The sequence below is a fragment of the Oculina patagonica genome, chromosome 2 (genome assembly GCF_052425735.1).
Source record: "Oculina patagonica isolate OP01 chromosome 2, crgOcupat, whole genome shotgun sequence".
Classification (NCBI taxonomy): domain Eukaryota; kingdom Metazoa; phylum Cnidaria; class Anthozoa; order Scleractinia; family Oculinidae; genus Oculina; species Oculina patagonica.
This window is the reverse complement of record NC_135759.1, coordinates 10,544,875-10,565,854: the sequence shown is the minus strand read 5'-3', so window position 1 is coordinate 10,565,854 and position 20,980 is coordinate 10,544,875. Positions and strand designations below refer to the sequence as shown.

Here is a 20,980-nt window from a genome sequence, read left to right as displayed (position 1 = left end):
GTCAAATTGGCAGACCTGTGTTTTTTTTCCAGATTTGGATTAACATAAGCCAGCACAATGTTTATTAAAATTTGGGTGCATTTGTGTAGCAACATTGAACAGGGAAGTGGTTGGGATATTGTGTCATATATAAATAATGAGAGTGTCTCAACTACTTTTCAGTGCCTTGTAGCTGGGCTACTCTTCCTATTCACCACCTATAGTAACACAATTATATTCAAGAAATCTTTGGAATATTTTTTGTCTTAATAAATATTTTTCATGTTACTTTGTATGTGGGTTTTTTTGTGTTACCAAAGATAGTTGTAGCAAGAAAACAACAGCTACAGCAGCATAATTTATTTCCTCAACTTCCTTTTGATACAAATTAAAATAATTTACAAACCAAGTAATAATGCAGCAATGTCACATGACAATTAAGTTAAGAGACATATTTGCAGCACTTATTACGACTTGCAAGCTGAGGAGATATATTGTGTGAAGTAGACCTGATTTTAGCTTTGTGCTTTATGCTGCTGTAATTTGCATCATTGGTGGTTATTTATATAAATCTGCACAATTCTGTGCAGTAGCTTTTTTCATACACAACAAGTTAGTGTGAAAATGTTTCTTGTGTTATGAAGCCTTAATACCTTTAATTGGGCGTGTTTAAAACACGAAATGGTGAAATGGCGAAATGACGAAATGATACTGCAGATAAAAGCCAAAGTTATACGATATTACCGTTGTACTGGAATTTTCATATGTTGCCGAATTTATCCTTGTAAATAAGTCCCGAAAAATAAAAGAAACTGCAATCACAAATTCTCCGTCACGTAGACCCGTCACGAACCTATGGGTAATTTGGATTCCAGTCTCTCCCTGTTAACAAGGTGCTGTTTTATACGCCTAGGACATTCTTGATCAAGATGTCGGCGTTTCGTTTAGACATCGGAAGAAAATGATTTGTTTATCTTGTATTTGCTACCGAGTCTCGGCTATGAAGTGCTTTGAGCTCCAACATTCACAAGAAATGGATTAACAAAACCAAACCTACTTTGCAATAAAGTTCATACACGATATCAGTGGCAAACGTTCTTTGCAAAGAAACGGAGTAACGTTCGATGTCTATATCAGTCCTTCGATACAATGTAAGCTCTGAAGTGCTGTGCAGATACTGATTGGCAAATTGGCAAGTACTAAATTAAAAAAAATATCCTGGTGTGCTGCGACCTTTCAACAATACGTTCAATTTGGCGTTGTGATAAGTGACAAGTATTCATTATATTCCTGGGCCAGAACATTGAAATGTTCCCTTGAAATAATTCAGTCTAAACATGTAAACAGAACTACCTTGAAGTTCAAAAGGAAACCAAACTATATTATTTACGTGTATTTATCTTAACATTTTGCCATTTCGTCATTTTGTCATTTCGCCGTTTCGCCATTTCGCCATTTTGCCATTTCGTGTTTTAAACATGCCCCCTTTAATTTGCATGGCTGACTAATGTCAGCCAACAATAATAAAAGCTACGTTTGATAAACCTTAAGGTTACTATTGTTAGCGGCTACTTATTTTAGCGATTTTAGGGAGTTGGCAAACAAAAAAACCCCGCTTAATTTAGTGCTCGCTAAAATTTGTCTTGGTCAAATTTAATACTCGTTAAATTTAGGTACCCCCCTTCCACCCCAAGGGAAACAAAATTAAACATAGCCGACTTGAAAAATTCTTTACTAAATGGATGCCGGTAACTTTGTTCTTTCTGGCAATGTAAATGTTCGTTCAATTTCAAGTGAGTTTGTTCTTTTACTGAGCATTTATTTCCATCTTAGCTATATGTTCATTAAAAATTGGTTTCCACACTTACTAACTTTTTAATTTTTTCGGAAAATTGCTAAATTAAATCGTCGCTAAATCTTGCTCTGACAAAATCGCTAAAATTAGTAGCCGCTAAAAATAGTAGCCTTACCGTATTTCATCTCTATACAGGTTCACCTTGTGATTCTAAAGTTGGTTTAGACAGACGTACATTTGTGTTCAAGCATGCCATTCAAATATTGAATGATGGTGATCTTAGTAATAAGGTAATGTATTAAAGCCATCTGCCACATTGCGGATGTCAAAAAGAAACATTTTCAGATTTGCTAGATAGGCCCTTGACGGTTCGTTGTGGAAGTGCACATACTCTTGGCATTTCAAATTAAAGTGTAGATCTTTTGCTGCAGAAAAAATGAACATTACAAGTGTTATACTTAAAATAATATTGTTTCATCAGGTTGCTACTGAAGTTGTGGGATTTTTACTTATGGAGGTAAGAAAAAAAATATCTGACTTTTACATTGACTAACATGATCACCAGCCTCGAAATCTGTATGGGTGTTTACAACGGAGCCGATAGGGGAGCCATTGTAAATGGCCATACAAATCAGACACGAATATTTTATTCTAAACATTTCTGATTTATATTCTGTTCTTTTGTTTGTTGTTATGTAATTTGTGCAGGTATTTTTCGTTTTCGCGCGTTGTTTGTCAGTTGTATTTGATGTTAGTTCGAATCGGTCGGTGATAAGAGTTTCAAAGAATAAAGACGTTAATTGTACTTCGAGTCATCTGTAGAGTTTTGTGTTCGATGGAATATTTGGGCCCGTACACTGCTCTCTGTTTAGAGTGAAATGTATATTTTTGTGTCATTCCAAAGACCGCTTGGACATGTCCAAGCTATTTAAAACTACCACTACGTCAGACCCATGCCACGCGATGGCTTGCCTGCAACTTTGCAAGCTCATCAAGAATGTGTCAAGGCATGGGAACACGTCATCGGGCCAGGGGAATTGCCTGCAAAAGCTCGTCGGATGACGCTAAACGAAGAAATACAACGTGAAGGCCTTAGTCTACTCTTTTTTTGTGTGTGTTATGGACTTCTTTTTAATGCCATTCATGAACTGGTTTGGGTTTATTTTATTGAACATTCGGAATAAAATAAATTTTGCATGCGTAAGCAGGAATTTATCCGGCATGCGGTGAATGAAATTCATGTCACGCACACTCCGTGACTCTCACAAACACGATTTGTGTGTTTCTCAAGTGACGGCTTTTCTAAAGATTTTTTACTGTGCGGCGCTGTGCCTTCCTTGCCAAAGAACTGAAAGAGCATTAACCAGCACAAAAAAAAGAAAAATGAGTTGCTGTAGCTATTTTTTTTAGGGGGGGGGGGGGTGAAATGGTAAAAATGCACCCAACATCAAGGAAATCTTTCAAAATTCAATTAAAATTGTCAAAATAATTTAGGTTATGAAAAACTTTGAAAGAACATGGAAAAAAATCATGGAAAGTCATGGAATTATAAAAACTCAAAAGATTATGAAACCTGGCACAATACTGTTTTTGTTTTTTGTTAGCTGGATGCATTCCCTGGAAGAACGCTTGCAGAACTTGCTGACATGTTCATAAATGCCATCAAGAGTGGTTCTCTCAGCAATGGAAAGTGAGTAGCCTTAGTAAGAAACAAACTAAACACGTTCCTGAATTTTATTATTCAAAAGCCATTTATATACATGTTGTATAACACCAAAGTAATGTAAATTAGCGTGGTCCTATTTGCTTTGTCTGCTATTGGAAACATATACACTGTCCTTTATCTCACTCTATTGCAACTTTGTCTTATGGAGGGGGGGGGGGTATAAGGGCTTGCGGTGATGCGGTTTTGCGTTATGTTTTTGTGTGGTTTTCAGTAGTTTTATTTTAACCTGCGGTTTTGCGGTTTTACAAGACTATGCCGTGTGTGGTTATTACAAATTTTAGATCCTTTCACGTTCGGTTGTTTAACTTCAGTAAAACAAGGTTGAGCCAAGTGTTTTGTTTTACAGCATATCAGCTTAGTACAATCAGGGTTCATTATTAAAGCAAACTTGTCCTGTGGTTTGTAATTACAGCCTCTTCCAGTTAATACACCCAGTTAATACTTATCCAATGATACGATGAATTGATGACATTTCAGGGCATATCTTCAGCTCAGATTCAGTCTTATCTTCCGTTGTTGATCATCTGAAACTGTGGTTTCAGTATTTCGGTAAAATGTGATGCGGTTTGCAGTTTTGTAGCGTATTTCTGTGCAGTTTTGCGGTTTTCAGACCCTTCTTATGCTCCCTCCTTATGTTTTGTCCAGTTACACACGTGGTTGGCTTTTCTCAAGGCATGATCTGCAATTTATTTAGTAAAACATACCTATGTATCTATGTTGTGGTTCAATTTTGTCCTTGGTTCAAATTTTATTTTCCTTTGTTTTTGGGTATGGTAATGTATGATAGTGAGTTAAAACAAAGGAAAATAAAATTGGAACCAGAAATAAAATTGGAACCCAATATCTACATCTGTGATTGTTTGACACTTGCCACTGTAAATATTACAACTATAAAAACATTTAGTTTTGTACTAAATGAATTCTCATCTTGACCTTAAACAGATCACTGGAGCTATTTCCCAAGGTACTGTCTGCTGTAGCAGCTAAAGACTTCATCCCAATGCCAGGAGGTACTGTATAATTGACCATTAGTTCTTTAATAGTGGAGGGCAATCTGTCTGGTTTTGGTACAAGCCAGTGGCTGACTTTTCAGAGTTGTCTAGCTTGCAATCTGATTGGTTATGTTGTGGTTCTATTTTACCCTTGGTACAATTTGGTATTGTCCTTTGTTCTGGTGTACGGTAAGTAGATAGTGAATATGAAACAAAAGAAAGTGGCAGTTTGTACCAAGGGTAAAATTAAAAAGCACCTTACTCTAGGTGGTGGACAAAACACTGACCCAGTCCATGGACTACCCCCATGAACTACCCAAATGGACTACCTAAAATGGACTACCCCTTTAGGTAGTCCATTTTAGGTAGTCCAATTGGGTAGTCCATGGGGGTAGTCCATGGACTGGGGGTCAGTGTTTTGTCCACCACCCCTTACTCTATGAGCTCTTGGAGTTGTTCAAAGTGGCACAGCAAAGTTGTGTTCATAGTTGGTCAATCTGTTGGTGCCTGGCCCTTCATGAAACCCCTGACTGTATGTATGCAAGGCTTTTTAATTTCACTGCCCACCCTGTCAGTAAAATTAATCACCCTTACTTATTGTCGGCTTCAAAGATCTGCAGTAAATTGGGTTACACCGAAACAGTTTCTAATTTCTATCAACTTTGATAGGCATTAGCCCCTTGCAAACTATCTACCAAAAAAAGTTGTGAGCTTGCAGTCTAAAATTTACACTAAGGACTTAAGATTTCTTATGGCTGAGTACTGATAATCTGTGTCTCCGAAACAACAGTCAAATTTGATATACATGTATGGCTGTCGGTCTTACCTGTGATCCAGTAGTGCATTATCAACATGTCAGTATCCTCAAAGGATTTTTTCAATAGCCCCTAACAGTACACATCTTACCTTAAGTGGTATGTGATAACATGTTTGTTTTAAGTGGGTGTCCACAAAGTAGGGTTTTGCCATACTTATACCAATAAGTATACACCCTTTTAATAAGTCGAGCGGCCATTTTAAAGTTTTATTTTTCCGCGAATGACGTCATTAATAAAATATTCAAAATGACACCTCGGCTTATTACAATGGTAGATACTTCATTTTAATACGTTGAGGCGCAGATGAATATTTCATTAACAACGTCATTCGCGGAAAGTTAAATATTCAAAATGGTGTCTCGACTTATTAAAAGGGTGTATATAGCTTTGATATGTGTTTTGTCACTGTCAAATTTTTCAATCCAAGTTCAGCTGCTCTGTAAGTACTTTTATTTGTTCAGTAGTTGTTCTTGAAACAAGATTGGGGAAACTTACTGGCTGTTACAACTCATTGGAACACCTTTACTACACTGCACTGTTTTCCATTACATATCCAAAAATGCCTATACAGTCACTAATTTCAAATCATAGATATAGTTGATCCAACCCTCCAACTTAAGACCATTTTAGTTGCCATGGCGACTAAAATTTTGGAGCTGGCGACTAAATTGGAACCAAAGTCGCCAGCCTGGCGACTAAAATTGAGAAGAAGAATTGAAAGTGTGAGCTTAATTTAGCGACTAAAATTTTTCACTTGCGACCAAACCTGAGCAGTTGGTGGCCAAGTGGCCACTAAGGAAAAAAATAAACTTGGAGGGTTGTGATCCCTGGGCCCACCTCTATAAGTACAGTACAGCATACCAGACAATGTTCATTGTAACAATTTTTTTCAGAAAAACTAAATAATTGACTGGTATTTGCTTTTCATTTCTTATTCTCGCAATCAAAAAACCATTTACATTGGTTAAATGCGTTAATTTTGTAGATTGTGGAGGTGAAATGGCAGGCCAGGAGTATAAAAGGCATCTCCTGAACACGCTTTGTTCAAGCAGGTATTTAAGTTGTGAATGTTGTGTTTTCGGTTCCGTGGAATCAGGATTTCGAACATACATTAAGAGAACAAACCTGGATCAAAACAAGGATTTTATTCTCTACACACGAGGAGCAGGCACGTAGTGCGCATGTACATAGGTCTGCAGGTCATGCCCAGAAATGACATTACGAACTATAACAGTGAACTTTTCTTCAAGCCAGTACACTGTTACTAATGTTTTGAACCTGACCGTGAGGTAATTTGATGAGTGGTGAAGTGTTTGAGATAGGATTATTGATGGTAAAACTTTATTAAAAGAAGAGAACTTGAGAGAAGTTTTCCTGCTGAACAAGACTTTTGTGATCACAGGCTTAGCTGTTTCCATATTGTTTCACCTTAATTAATGATCCTCTTTAACTAGCACATTGCCTGGCTATATTGCAAGCAATATCAAATGGATTTAAGACAACTAACTGTTGCTTTTTCTTGGGAGTAGAATAGCACTTAATTTACCTGGCTTGTCTTATTGAAGTTATACTTCATCATACCAGAAACCCATAAGGGCTGAAATGTGTTACTCCCTATGATTGGTATTGTACAAAGCGTTTGCACATTCATTTCCATCAAGTACCGTATCTGGAAAATCAAGAGAGAAAATTAACCAATCAAAATTGCAATATTTGGATTACATTCACAGCGCACACTAGCTTGCTCTTGATGGTGCAATCTTCTTTTTGAACAAGCTTGGTTGAATAAAGTTAAATTTGGTTAAAGTCTCCTGTTTCATCATCGTTAAATAGTCTGCAGAACTTCACTTGGATACTGTTCATGAATTTCTTTAGTTTCTGTACGAAATTTGCGGTGCTTAGGCCGGAATTCAAATAACTCAATGCAAAACCGAAAAAACATTGTTGCATGTGTCATCACATGTATCATAGTTAGTAGGCCGCTATTGTTTGGCGCCTTTGAAGTCTGCCTAACCAGTCTCCTCTACTAACTATGCATGTATGAAGCATTCCAGTGAATACTCTTCGTGTTTCCAAATATGGTACTTGGCAAAAGTGAATATTCAAACGTTGTGAATGCGCATTACACGTTTCAACCCATATGAGTTTCTGATCATACATAATAAAATTATAAGTCCTTTCATGACTTTGAGAGGGTTCCCATTTTAAACTGAATCTGCAGTCTGTTGTTGATTGAAAGTGAACAACTACAGGCTATGCTCATTTACCACCTGGGATATCATCTATTTTTCAGATGGGATCCACAGTGTGCAATTCATTTGGCTGCTGTTTTCAGGTGAATAGTTTTGCTCGCTTTTTGTGGTAGTATGCAAATATCACCACCTAATATAACCAAACGTAGCAATTTTTGTAGCCAATGGAAATCCAGATTTTACCATAATTATTTAAATTTTGATTTTTATGTTATATTTATATAAAGCAGTAAATTAATTTAAGACTGATAAGTGAAATGGTGACTTGGATAAAGTGGGATTGCAGTCTTGACAATCTATGTACTAGGGAGGCAGATTGTTGAGATTGGTGTTTGAATCTTGTTTCAAGAAGTTTATTCCATTTTTTCAAATTACTGCATAATACCATTATTCTTCTCGCTTATGAACTCTTCCAGGCAAGGGCCTCTCTATTTTAAAAAAATCCTGTTAGAAGCCACCCAGACAAACGTCCTCCCTCATCCAAATTTTCCATATAAACACACATATGTCTTCATTAGAACATGATACTTGCAAATAGGCTATGAATGTTTCCTCCTTAAACCCATCTCTTGTTAGCTGATTTCCAAACCTTTTTTTGACACTTACAGGTCCTTCTGGATGTAAGTCTCCCCAAAACCCTTTACAAAGTTGTTTAAGCCCAATAAATTGTTAAGTTTAGAGTTAGCCTCCAGCATTTTTGATGAAAGACTAGCCTGCCTAGATGAGGGCAGTCCACTATTAATACAAAAAACTAGTTAAAAGAAAAAAAAAAACAAAGTTGTTTAAGTTACACCTACATGTATTTTAGATATGGCAGTGAGAAAGAAAGAATTTAGAAATTAACGTTTGCGCCAAAATTTTCTACTTTAATTTTTTGGCTGCGGTCAGATAATGCGTTACTTGTGCAAAAATTAGCGTACGTTATTCAGCATGGTTTACAGGGTTTATAGTTAAAAATATCGAAGATGAGTAAACAGAGGCCAACGATCATAGTCACATTTTGTAGAAGTGCGTTTGTTGCGTAAATAATTCCTCGTTTTGCCATCTTTTTTGTAAAACTAAACCCTGGAAAAAAGCATTTAAAACTGTCGTACAGCAAAAAGGAAAGCTCAAAAAGCGGATTCAAACCGTCAGTGTGACAAAAAAATCAAACTTCCACTTGATAGATTTTTTTCATTTTCTCGCAAAACGTAGATATTAATTAATAAAAGTGATCCGTTAAGAAAAAAGCAGGGTCACCGACCATTTAAAAGAGCAAATTGCAAGCGAATATAGCGGAACAGCAACTCACCCTATATGTCCTTAGAAATTTTACTCAGCGCGCGCACTCAAAGTATGACGTGGCATGGCGTTGCGACATGAATTACGTGCGCAGTAGAGATGCGCATAAACAATTAGCGCGAATGTCCTTAAGCAAAGGACCTTAACTACTCTATAATGCTTGTAAGTCATCTAGATCTAGTATTCATACAGGCAGCCTCGTCTGTGTATGGATGAGTGCTTTAGCTTTGAATTTGAAATGAGTTTATATGTTAGTTAATTCTTTTCTTCTTAAGACCTGACCAGTGGCTACTTGAATGTGTTATCTAGAAATGCCAGAAAGTTAGTAGTTAATTGGTGCTAAAGATAAAAATTTAATTACCCAAGGCATTGTCTAATGAATGTTAAATAACAGCTGAAGAATGTCATAATAGACAACTTTTCTTAATTCTATTTGCATACTTAACCATTACAATAACAAAGCTAGTTTCCTGTTTTAGGGATGTGCCAATGACTTCTGATGAGCTACGGTTTGTTATGGAAAAGATAGTGAGGTTAGAACTGGTAATACACCTTTGAGATCTCAACAATTCATTTTATTACACTTTATGATCAACCATGATAAAAACGTGTTTGAATTTGTGGGTTTATGTAGGTTTATGTACATGTATCTAGTGCTAAAAGCACTCAATACAAATGCCAAGTTTCAGAAGGATACCATAGCAGGCATTGTATTAAATGGTTGGGTCAGTGGTCAGGCAGGCTCCACACCTAACACTTCTCCTTTAATCATGCTTGTAAATGGCAAGATACCACCATTGGGATAACCTGTTGGAGTTATTGTTGAGGTCAGTTTCCCCCAGGGTTTACCTATCTACTAATCTAAAGGTCATTGCTAAGTTGTAAACACATCCATCCATCCCTATGAGGAAAATTGTACCTAAGTAATGATGACAATGTTGGGTTTCATATTGTAGGGCAATGAAAGATCTTGATCTTCAAGAGCTTCCACCACTTGTGTATCAGCTATTGCTCCTTTCTACAAAGGTATTGCACTATTTCTAGGAGTGTTGACCTATCATACTACACACTGTTAATGTACATGTAGACTGGAAAGGTCGAGCCTGTGTTTCCCAGCAAAAAATATCGCCTTTTGTTGATTTTATAAAGGGTCACAAGCAGTTAGTTCTGGAAGGAGTAACATGCTTTTTTAACAACTTGGATGAAACATGCCGCAAAGAAGACAAAGAAGATAGGTGGGTCATTTTACAAGTATGATGTATGTAACAGAAAGAATCTGTGTCTTGCAGGATACAGGTGTGAAATGGTTTCCTTTTAAATGTTCATAGATAATATTACGGGGTATCTTACGTCATCCCTACATTTTCATCATTTTACTGTCAGACTTGAGAACCTCAGTCAACATAAAGTTTTCCCGAGTTGTAGTTTCATTGTATAATGATCTTTCTGTTTGCAGCTCAGAGGTCCAGACAGTGTCTAAGGATCAGTTGCGACACATGCAAGGAACAGTGATCTTACACATAACATTTGCTGTCAAACAGGATCAGGACTTAGGAAAGGAGTTTATTAAATACTTAAAGGTATTTTTTTTAAATTTTTACCTTAAGGTATTTTAAAAGAGTGCTTCTGTAAAATGGTTGAGCTATAATAATTCAAGAATGTACATGTAGATCGAGCTCTTATTATGACACTTCTTATTACTCCAGACAGGTATCATAATGCAATGGGCTGCTGACAACTTTGTTTCTCAATTTCAAAATCCTAAATTCGGTTTAAAGATGATTTCCAGTCCGTACTGCGCAATCTCCGCCTGCAATGTTTGTGAGTCTTACAAACCGAAGAATGTTTACTACCAAAATTCATTCATTTCCATCAGCCATTTTTTCTTCATTATTAACGCCAGATATCCTTGCAAAACAATAATAACGAGTAAAAGAAGCTTGACTGTATTTCAAACGGACGTTTTAGCTCATCATGAATTTTTGAACGAAACGATCCGTAATGGCGAACTAAAAAACTTCATGTACGCTATCACCGAAGTGTAACATTTTATCGAATTCAAAACAAAAATGAAAACAAACCCTGAGTCTGCGCAGTACGGACTGGAAATCATCTTTAAGTGGTGATAAAATCACTTTAAAATTACAATCTTGAAGCAATGCTGCAGCTGATGAAGTGAACAGTGTTAGATAGTTGCTTCTAATCATCTTCTTCTGTCTTCTTTGTTCATTATGGACCACTGCTTTCCACCTTATCCTGTTTTGGTTGATTGATTTGGCTTTTTTTGGTGGCAGCCCACATTCTTGCCCTTCACATTCTTGCCCTTCACCTCTGCCATACTAGTGCTCTTCCAAGTCTACATGAGCCTCCTTTACCTTCACCTGCCTTGTGGGTTTGTTAGGTAGTGGTTAAATTCAATAATGTTTTATATCACTAGGAAAATGGCTAAGGATTAAATTTACAGTAAAGTATGAATGCTACTACTCCAGTTGGCTTTCAGCTGTTTCTGTATTCTACATGGATTTAGCATGTGAACCCACAGGTTGCAAGTAAATGATACCTTGTACACATCACTGAGGGCAGAAAAAAAACCATCATTACTTACAGAGCACGCAGAGTTGTCAATTTTATTCACGTTTTAAAGATGTTTCTGTTCTCGCCCTTACTCTGAATTGTTCATCAAATTACTATTTTTTAAACTACAGTAGAACCCCGGTAACTCGAACTCGGATAACTCGAACAATCCCGCTAATTCGAACTAACTTCCATTTCCCTTGGACCCATATTCAATATTCAGTCATTTTTACCCGGTTAACTCAAAAACCCCACTAACTCGAACTGTTTTTGGTTTCCCTTCAGAGTTCGAGTTACCGGGGTTCAACTGTACCTTATTCATTTCCATCAGCCATTTACATTGATGTGGTCATGTGACATCTTTCTAAGAAGTCAGTCTGCATCAGACCAAAATGTCCTATACCAGTACCCTTGGCATAAGGGAGGTAGAAATTTTTCTGCTCTTGCTGGGATAGGATGGTAGTCTATTGCAGGGTTATTGCCAGCATTTAATTTGCTGATATCCATTTACCTGCATGGGGAAAGACTCCGGGAAGGCACTGTAGAGTAAAGTGTCTTGCACAAAAACACATTCACAATGTAACCCTGACCAGGGCTTGAACCCAGACTGCTCGATTAAGAATCCAGTACTCTGACCCTTAGGCCACTGTACATACATCTTGCAACAGAAGGCAATTAACCCAAAATTAATGTAATTGATATCTCTTACAGGCTCATCAAAGCACTCCAGGTGTGGTATTGACTCCTTTCAATGTAGCATTAGCTCTGTCCATTGCACAGATCCATAGATTTGAAGAAACAGTAAGTTAAAGTTGTTAACTTGACATTAACTGGATCAAGCTTGTCATTTTTCTCCACTCTTCTTGGCATTTCAATTTGAATTAATCACTGACTTTACTTAAACCATCAGATATTTGACTTTTTGAAGTCAGCTGTGTTGAGAAGTTTTAAAGATGAAGACAGAAGGGAACAATCTAAATGGGTTAGAGGTAATCTGATGTTCGTATAATACAGTTGTCCTATTCTTGGATTAACCAATCTATTATTGAGTGTTAAATTTAAAGGGGTTCTGTCTTACATTCTTAATTTGATCCCCTTAGAAAATATACCAGCATGTCCCTCTGTTCAGGATCAAGTTCTGGAAACAGTTCAAAACAGGTACCTAGACATTTGTACCTTTAAGTTACGAAAGAAATGACTCCTTGTTTAGCAGTCTTTTTCTATCACTACTTTTTTGGAGGGTGGCTTCTTTGGGGGCTGTTTCTTTCTAATTTTTATGTTTATATTAGTAGTAGAAGTAGTAGTAGTAACTAAATTAATTATTTTAACGATGGAACACTTTACAGTCATAGACTGGTAACCCTGTGGCCCTCACATGGTTGTGTTATGAGCCCTAGGATAACCCAAAACCCTCATCCAATAATCACTCATTGTCACTACTACAAATAATTTTCCTCAGTTTAATTTGCTTGTTATTGTTAACATCGCAAAGAATGTGTTTCTACATGATGGTTGAATTTTTCTCTGCTACACTGCAGTGATACTAGGATTTAAGCTTAATTAATTTGAGTAAGGGATGCTCAGTGGTCACGCCACTTTTTTGCGAACTCGTTTTATGAAGGACTTGAAAAAAGTTTGTTAGTGAGAATGAGAATTATCTTGTCTTTATTCTGGCATTGAAATTGAAGTGCTGATCATGCCACAGCAGATTACACTACATGTTTGCGTGTCATAGTATTATCGAGTATTATTATTGTATACAACCTTGAACTGTCCAGGTTTCGTTATAAAACTGCCTTTATGACGCGGTGTTTTAGCACGCTGTCAGACTATAGTCGAACATTAATTAACATCAACAAGCGCAATTCACCTCTTCGCCGCAATGAAATTGACATGTCTACACACCTTATGATCTCAGACGATCTAATTTGCATGTTTTGGCTGCATGCTGGATGTCGCACATTTTTAGCTCGAAATGGCCAACTTTAAATCAAGAAAACTAGTAGACCACATGCTTCAATGTAGATGAAATTGGAAAATTATGAATCTATGGAACGTGTACTTTCATTTTCTGCAGTAAAAAAGTGGTCGAAAAATTCATTTCATAGGCACTTTTCTGCCAACCTCAAAAAGGTTAGGATTTTACTGTAACTATACTACGAGAATCATCCAACTGTGGAATGGGCCTGAATTTTCTTATTGCTGCCCCATTGCTGCGAAAAAAATTTACCAGTACCGGTCAAGCAAGCAACCGTCAACAATGGTGGAAGCAAGGAGACGCAGCACGTGAGCCACAGGAATTTCTGGAATTTCTCAACAAAAGTTGCTGGGGCAGTGATATAAAAATTCAGGTCCATTCCACAGTTTAGTGATTTTCCTAGTATTTTTCCTGAAACAACTTCATGACATTGTGTTTACATGAATTGTACAAGCATAAATGGAGTTTGTATTCCTTTTATTTCATTGTAGTTTGTTTGGTTGGGATCATGTGACTCAAGGACTGGTGCAGTTGGGCTTTACTCTTATGGATGCATTTGGTCCTAAGGTTTTTGGTATGCTTTATAAACTGTACATGTATATGAGATAATCTGGGCTTAAAATTCCTTATTAATAATAGCTTTAGATCACTCATACATTCTCTGAGGACTAAGGGTTGCAACTTATGTTTGTTATTACAGGCTTAACAACTGTCTCATTTAACAACCAAAAAGTTTTACTCCAGGGGACTGATCTATGGTCACATTTCAAGAAATGGCATTTTTTAGACGCATGCCCTGAACCACCCCACTCCCCCCTCCCTGTGTTCACCACATTCTGTTTTAATTAATAGACACTAAATGTTTCAGTCCATGATCATTTACGAACTAGTAATACGTGACTCGCAGGGCCTCGCGAAGCTCTGGATTGGGGAGGGGGGGGGGTGTTATAAATAAGGAGTGGATTATTTGAAGTTGAACATGAATTGAATTGTACATATTCAATTTTCCACAGTAGGCAGGAAGATAATATATTTGTTAGAAATTTAAAAATATTTGTTGGAGGGGTAGCATTGGATAGGTAGTGGACTGGGGAGTGATGGGGTGGTTGATACAATGAGTTAAAATCGCTGGAGAAAAGTACCAAATTTTCTTTGGCAGGTTTCCCCCTCGTTTGCCAAAAAGTACCCCCTTCCTTATTTGAGGAACTGTAAGTTTTATGTTATCCCTCCCCATTGGATCAAGGAAAGGCCCATTTGTAACTTAACAGTCTCTTTTGCCCCTATCTTTGTGCACCTCTGAATCCGTAACTGGTGTCGATGTAATTGTATGGTACCAGAAAATATCCATACTCCCCACGGAAGGTTGTTCAGTTTGAACTTCCCACACCCCTGGAAATTTCAGTTGAGATTCATACTCCTTAAAAAAAGTTTTGTTTTTGACAACCTTGTTCCCAGGGTCTTTCATCTTCCCGCCCCCTAGAGCCCTCTCTTTTCTCTCGCCCTAGGGGGCGGGAGGATGAGAGACCCTGAGAACGAGGTTTGGCATTGAGACCCCCTTCCCCTAGGTATAATGAACAGACTGTTTTGAAATGAAGCCAGCTAGTGGCATTGTTTATTGGAAATAAATGGTTTTAAAATACAGTACATGTATATTCATTTTGTTAGTTGTGTTTTCCTATAAGCTATAGTTACAATAGGCCAATTTTGATATATTAATATTCTAACTTGGATCTGAGGCTTGGGGGGATAAAACAAAAGAAATGATTTATTCATCCCTGAAGCTTGACGTGATATCTTTTGTTTTAATCCCCCATGCCTCGGAGCCAAGTTAGAATTTTAATATGTCGGAAATGGCCTATTTAGGTTTTACTTAATTTTTCTGTTATGTCATAGGCGAAGTGAATCATTGCTATGTAATTTGAAGTGGCAAACTGTCCTCATTTTTAGAAATATTTAATACAAATTATTTTTAGTTGATGTCAAGACCTTCTTTCTGTTATTGTTAGGAGAGGTGATATTTTGATCACGGGTCGGCCTCAATCTGTTTCTTACAGTGGCAGATCCAGAATTGTCTATAAGGTCGGGGGCCGGAAAATTTTTTTGTTACTCTGTACCTTTAAGTTAGGTGATGGTCCAAAATCTGATTTGGTCCTTCAGTGGTTTTACACATTAACTTATGTCTTGTAAGTAATGTGTGTTGCAAATAAAATAAAATTAAAAAAAAAGTTTCACACATAAGGGGGAAGGGGAGGGGCAGGCCCCCAGGGTCTGTTCCCTAGATCTGCCACTGTTATTATAACCGAGTGATACGAAAGTCACTGATTTTGGTTTGAAATCCTCTAATAGTTTAAATGTATATATGTTAGTGTACATGCAATAGTAATGGCCAATTCACCTATTTTACACAACTGGCAGGTTTTGTCTTTCAGAGCATTCACTGATTGTTACACTTTACTCGTTCTGACACATGCCTACAATGGCCACCTCTGTACAATGGTCAGTTAATTGTGCTTGAGGGTGGTTGTTGTAGAGAGTTTGAACTGTAATTGCAGGGCTGCAAATAACAGTCGGTCATCGGACATTGTCCGGCAAAAATTTGCTCATGCCCGACGAAATCTGAAGTGTGGTCGGACATAATGTCCGGACAATTTTTTTGATAATAAATCATTTTACGGCAACAATGAATAAAAATGTCCAACGACAATTTTGATTTGTCCGACCAAGATGGTGTCTTAGCAGGACATATGTCCTTTCAAGTGAAAAAAATTATTTGCAGCCCTGTAATTGTGATTTATATACTGTACACTGATAGTATTTTATACCACAACTTCTGTTACACTTTACTCTTTCTGAAACATGCCTAAAATGGCCACTTCTATACAATGGTAAGTTAATTTTGTTGGAGGGTGGTTACTGTAGAGAGTATCAACTGTAATTGTGATAGATACACTGTACACTGATAGTATTTTATACCACAACTTCTGTAAATTGAAGCAGGTGAAGGGGTTTTCAAGGAGTTAAATTTTGTTGAGGGGACGGGGAAGCGCTAATTTAGAGAAGTTGACAGTACTTTATAAACAATAGTTGTAGTTATATGAAAGTCACTTACCTGATTGATGTTTAGGCAATTAGCTACAGTGAGTAATCTGATATTGCGATATGCAGTGGAATCCCGATTTCTTGAACCTCCAAGAGAAATGAAAATTGGTTTGAGAAAGTGGTAGTTCCAATTTTATTGGGGTTAAAATTACTGTCTAACAAATCCAAGGGAAACAACTTTTTGTAATGAGTTATCAGGGTTTTTTTTCAGAAATCTACGGTTTGAGAAATCAGGTTTCCACTGTATTTTTGTAATCTTCCTGTAGTAATATTATTCAGTGTACACTAATATCAATTTTGAAGTCACTCACCTGACAAAAGATGTTTTGGTTTACCTTAAAGGAAATGAACCGAAATACCCACCTGTAATAAGTCAGTGAACGAAATCTCTTAGGTATACATAATCTGTCTTCTTTGTGCAAGATGATTATGCAAATGAAGAATTAAATATGAATTATACATTGAGATGTTGATATTGTTCCGCTGTAATTTGAGCAAGGTGTCGCAACCTTTCTTCTTCGTGGAGTCGTTGCTGTAATTGTTTACTCTTGCCTATTGACTGAAGTCTTTGAAAAGACATTGGCTTGAACACTACATTTTGTAAGGAGCGCACTCTAGATGCAGCCACAAAAGTACATCCAGCAGCTCTTTCTGCTTTTCCTAAGTCGATGACAGCTTGAGATAATGTTTGACCTTGAGACTTGTGAATTGTCATTGCATAACGTAGTCTAAGTGGCAATTGTTGTCGCGATAACCGCTGTCCTTCACTTTCCCATTCAAATAAGTGTGGTGGAATAGGTACAGTCTGTGGGTTGTCTTCCAGAAAGGCTGGTCCTGTGTACTGTGGAAATTGTACAAGTGTTGCAATAGGTAGACACGGGGGTGGGCGGTCAGGATGAAATAGGAGGTCTTGAACAACACCAGTGGCACCATTGCATAACCCAACTTCCTGCCAAAGGTTTGATGTAAGCATGACGGCTGCTCCTCTTGCTAGAAAAATTTCTGAATCTAGTCCTCCAGCATCATCTGACTTTGCAGCCCTTGCATTTCTTCCTGAATGGACAGCTGATATTCGAACAATAGGTGTTCCAAGACTGTGTAATTTCTCAAAATTATACTTTGCGACACTTTGTTTGTCAAAAAATAACCGCACCGCATCTGTAAAGTCTTCCATTCTGACATTTAGTGGTGTTTGTTCTTGAAGTTTTTGCCAGTCATCTTGAGTAATTTTTCCATCTCGTATGTTGAGAAGAAGTTCTCTGAACATTTCTGCTTCTGGGTTGTTTCCAGCTTGTCGAACATTTTCCATGAGTATTACTACAGTGACAAAAAGAGTATAAATGGAATGGCCATGGTCTCCTAGAACTGATCCAGAGGGAGAAGAATAAATTGCCCTATCTCCAACAGGTGGCAGCTGTCCAAAATCTCCAAGAAGAATAACTGAAATTCCTCCGAGTGGTACATGCAGTTTTCCAGTTGCTTGCCGTAACCGCTTATCAAGCCAAGCTAGTGTCCTCTGTCCAAGCATAGACATTTCATCAAGAATGAGGCAATGTTTCCCAGATAGGCGAAGTTGAAGGCGTTGTAGAGCAGCTCCTTGTAACTCATTGTTGTTGTAGTTACGAACTGGCAGCTGTACTGCAGAGTGCGCAGTACATCCCTGAATATTGTATCCAGCCATGCCAGTTGTACCTGTTAATATGCAGTTGTTGCCTAGAAGATTTGAAAATGTATTAATAAGATATGATTTCCCTGTTCCTGCAGAACCTAAAACAATCATGTAAAGTGGTTCAAGAGGAGTGTCAGTTGTTAGGCTCTGTTGGTGATTTTCAACTATATTATAAGCCAGACGCTGATGGGTGGTGAGTGTATCGACATTAACTGGTTCCTGCTGGCGCTGATTGATAATCACTGTGGGATCTTCTCTTGCTTCATTTCTTTGTTTTGATATCCAGTTTGCTGATTCCCGAACCAAATGAGAAGGCATCATTCTTGCTGTTGCTGTCCAGTCAAACTGTGATTGGTTTTGAGATGGATTTGTTTGGGCGATATCGTTTTCGTAGTGTTGATTTAGCCGACACAGCAGCATCCATTCTTCTGGTTCTTCTTGTATGATTGGTAGTTCATTGTCTTCATCATCATCTTCTTCTTCGTTGCCTTGTTCACTGTAATTGTGGGCTTGTTCTAGCTCTTGTGCCAACATAGGTACATAATTTGAAGCAGTTGCAGATGAGAGGAAGTCATGGTAGCATTGTATGTGGATGTCATCATTGTCTTCAAGTTCATTCCATGCTGAGCTAACTTGTCCAGACCATGGCTTGTATTTGATAAGCTGATACTTGCAGTATTTTCCATAGTTCTTCCCAGATGGATTTGAAGAGAAATTTGGAAATGTCCTGATGATTACTTCCTGTTTACGGCGTCGTAGTTCTCCCTTTGTTACCTGGTAAGTGGATGCAAATTGCACACACACAATATTGTGATTTTGAATTTCAGGGTTATTTCCTTGCCATTGTGCCCTGGAAGCATAAGTGTCAATGATTGCAGGATCTAGTGCTTCATCACCTTGGTTATCATTCTCATCCTGTCCAGTACGAACTCTTCGGCTTCCATCCAGTGAGACACAGAGGAATGCGAATGTTGAGGAATACAATGGTTTTCCAAGAAGCAAGTGAGCAGTTTCTTGTGATCCTATGTCACGATCGCCGACAACTTGAATCATTGCTCGACGTAATGCACACACTTGAAGTATGTCTGATGCTGACTGGGATCTTGGTTCTCCTTTCGTTGCATACTTTGCCATGTAACGGATGCATTGATCGGTATCAACAATTGCTTGAAGATCAACATTTGCTCTCCAGTGTTGCAGCATAACATGGTTGTGGGAATTAATTCGATCATCATTGCGCTTAGTAGTAATTGTTGCTTTGACGCGTGCTTTTGATATTTCATCTGCTATCATTTCCCGGTCATCGTCGCCACCTTTAACTATGAGCTGGAAATCAATCGAAGTGTTATCCTGACATTCCTTTGGGTAATTGAAACGGCATGCAGGTGGTTGGCCAGGTTTAACTTTAATACAGTAGGCTGTGCTGCACTTAGTGTGACGTTCCACTGAATTTACCAGAGCATGGTAGTCGCTGTCTTCATTTTCTGTCTGTTGAAATGGCAGTGCTGATGGGTGTGGCGAAGGTACAGTCCAGTTTTCTTGTGGCAGAGACTCATTGATAGTGGTCACTAGCCAGTCTACATATTTAATAACTGTTGCTTGGGCTTGATTTCCTTCATCTATGTGTGGCCTGTAGTCATCTGCCAGCTGTTGATAAGATGGGTGTTCTTCATGGAGGCGCAGAATTTGCTGCAGTTTCCATCCAGAAGCAGCTACCTTTACAAGATTGCATAGTCCAGGATCATTGGTAAGCTTTGCACAACCATGTGCATGAATACTGCCTCGTGCTTGCCACTCATAGCGAAGCCATTTCCATTCTGTACGCAGTACATTATCCAGCCAGTGCGTGCAAAATTCTTCCAGTCTTGTAACAAAGTAGGAATCTGTAAGGTGAGGATGATCTATGACAGCTTTAATTCGAATAGAAGGTGTTGGATTCTCAGGCTCTTGAAGAAGACGATGTAGATCTGGCCAGTAGTTATCTGCTGCACTGAAAGTAAAAAAAAATGTTGGCGCGCCTTTCTGAGTAATTAGTGCCTTAAGTTCTTGGTAACGTTGGTGCCAGTACTGTCTTGTTCCCTGTATCTTAGCAACATATCGTTGAAGGCGATTCATGAGTTGTTGTGCTGACATCTGGTTTACCATTTCTCGAAGTTCCTCAGTTGTTAAATTGGCGTCTTGAGGGTTCTGAGTGAGGTAAATGCGCGCCTGCGATAACAATTGATGTCGTTGTTTCATGTTAAGTGCCCAATATGGAAATCGCGGGTGTGATGCAAATCGCCAGGTAAATGCTTGCGCTGGTGAAAGATCAGCATATTTAATGAGATGCTTAAAGCCTTCTGTTAATGAAACTTCTCTGTGACGAGTCTTCTTGGTAGGATCTCCTTTTCCATGAGGAAAGAGTGTGGGAAAAGCCATTGTAGCCAAGCCCTCTGTCTGGAACTCATTGATTGGTTCTCCATCATTTGATGGCCAGTCTAGCGGATCTTCACCGTTAATCAATGCTCTTATAGCATGCTGCTCTGATTGCTGTGCTTGAGGTAGTGGAATGAATGAATGGCTGTCATGTGGATTTTCGATGGATATGTTCTGAGGAGGTTCCTCTGCAGTGCCAGTTTCATTGTGCTGCTGTACATCTTGTTGTGGATCATCTGTGGTTGGGAGATCTGAGGGTATACCATCTATCGGTAGGCGCTGCAGAGCTTCATAATCAATTTCAATGTCAGCATAGAAAGGATTGTTTTCCTTAAGCCAAGTGATTGCTTGAAGTACCTTTTGTCTTCTTACTCTGCAATCTCTGTGTGTATTTTCTGCGCC

General features: G+C 38.1%; 1 protein-coding gene across 1 annotated transcript in view; it reads left to right on the top strand.

Annotated features, from left to right (window-relative positions):
- Positions 1 to 20,980, top strand: part of LOC144642993 (Fanconi anemia group I protein-like) — a 61,959-nt gene that overhangs the window by 14,571 nt on the left and 26,408 nt on the right. Inside the window, exons 3-16 of the mRNA XM_078502110.1 lie at positions 1,970 to 2,064; positions 2,256 to 2,291; positions 3,379 to 3,464; positions 4,443 to 4,510; positions 6,296 to 6,362; positions 7,604 to 7,645; positions 9,323 to 9,376; positions 9,800 to 9,869; positions 9,993 to 10,078; positions 10,300 to 10,423; positions 12,129 to 12,218; positions 12,328 to 12,406; positions 12,518 to 12,575; positions 13,887 to 13,969. Of these exons, the coding sequence (XP_078358236.1) occupies positions 1,970 to 2,064; positions 2,256 to 2,291; positions 3,379 to 3,464; positions 4,443 to 4,510; positions 6,296 to 6,362; positions 7,604 to 7,645; positions 9,323 to 9,376; positions 9,800 to 9,869; positions 9,993 to 10,078; positions 10,300 to 10,423; positions 12,129 to 12,218; positions 12,328 to 12,406; positions 12,518 to 12,575; positions 13,887 to 13,969 (1,038 nt within the window). The remainder of the gene's footprint in view (positions 1 to 1,969; positions 2,065 to 2,255; positions 2,292 to 3,378; positions 3,465 to 4,442; positions 4,511 to 6,295; positions 6,363 to 7,603; positions 7,646 to 9,322; positions 9,377 to 9,799; positions 9,870 to 9,992; positions 10,079 to 10,299; positions 10,424 to 12,128; positions 12,219 to 12,327; positions 12,407 to 12,517; positions 12,576 to 13,886; positions 13,970 to 20,980) is intronic.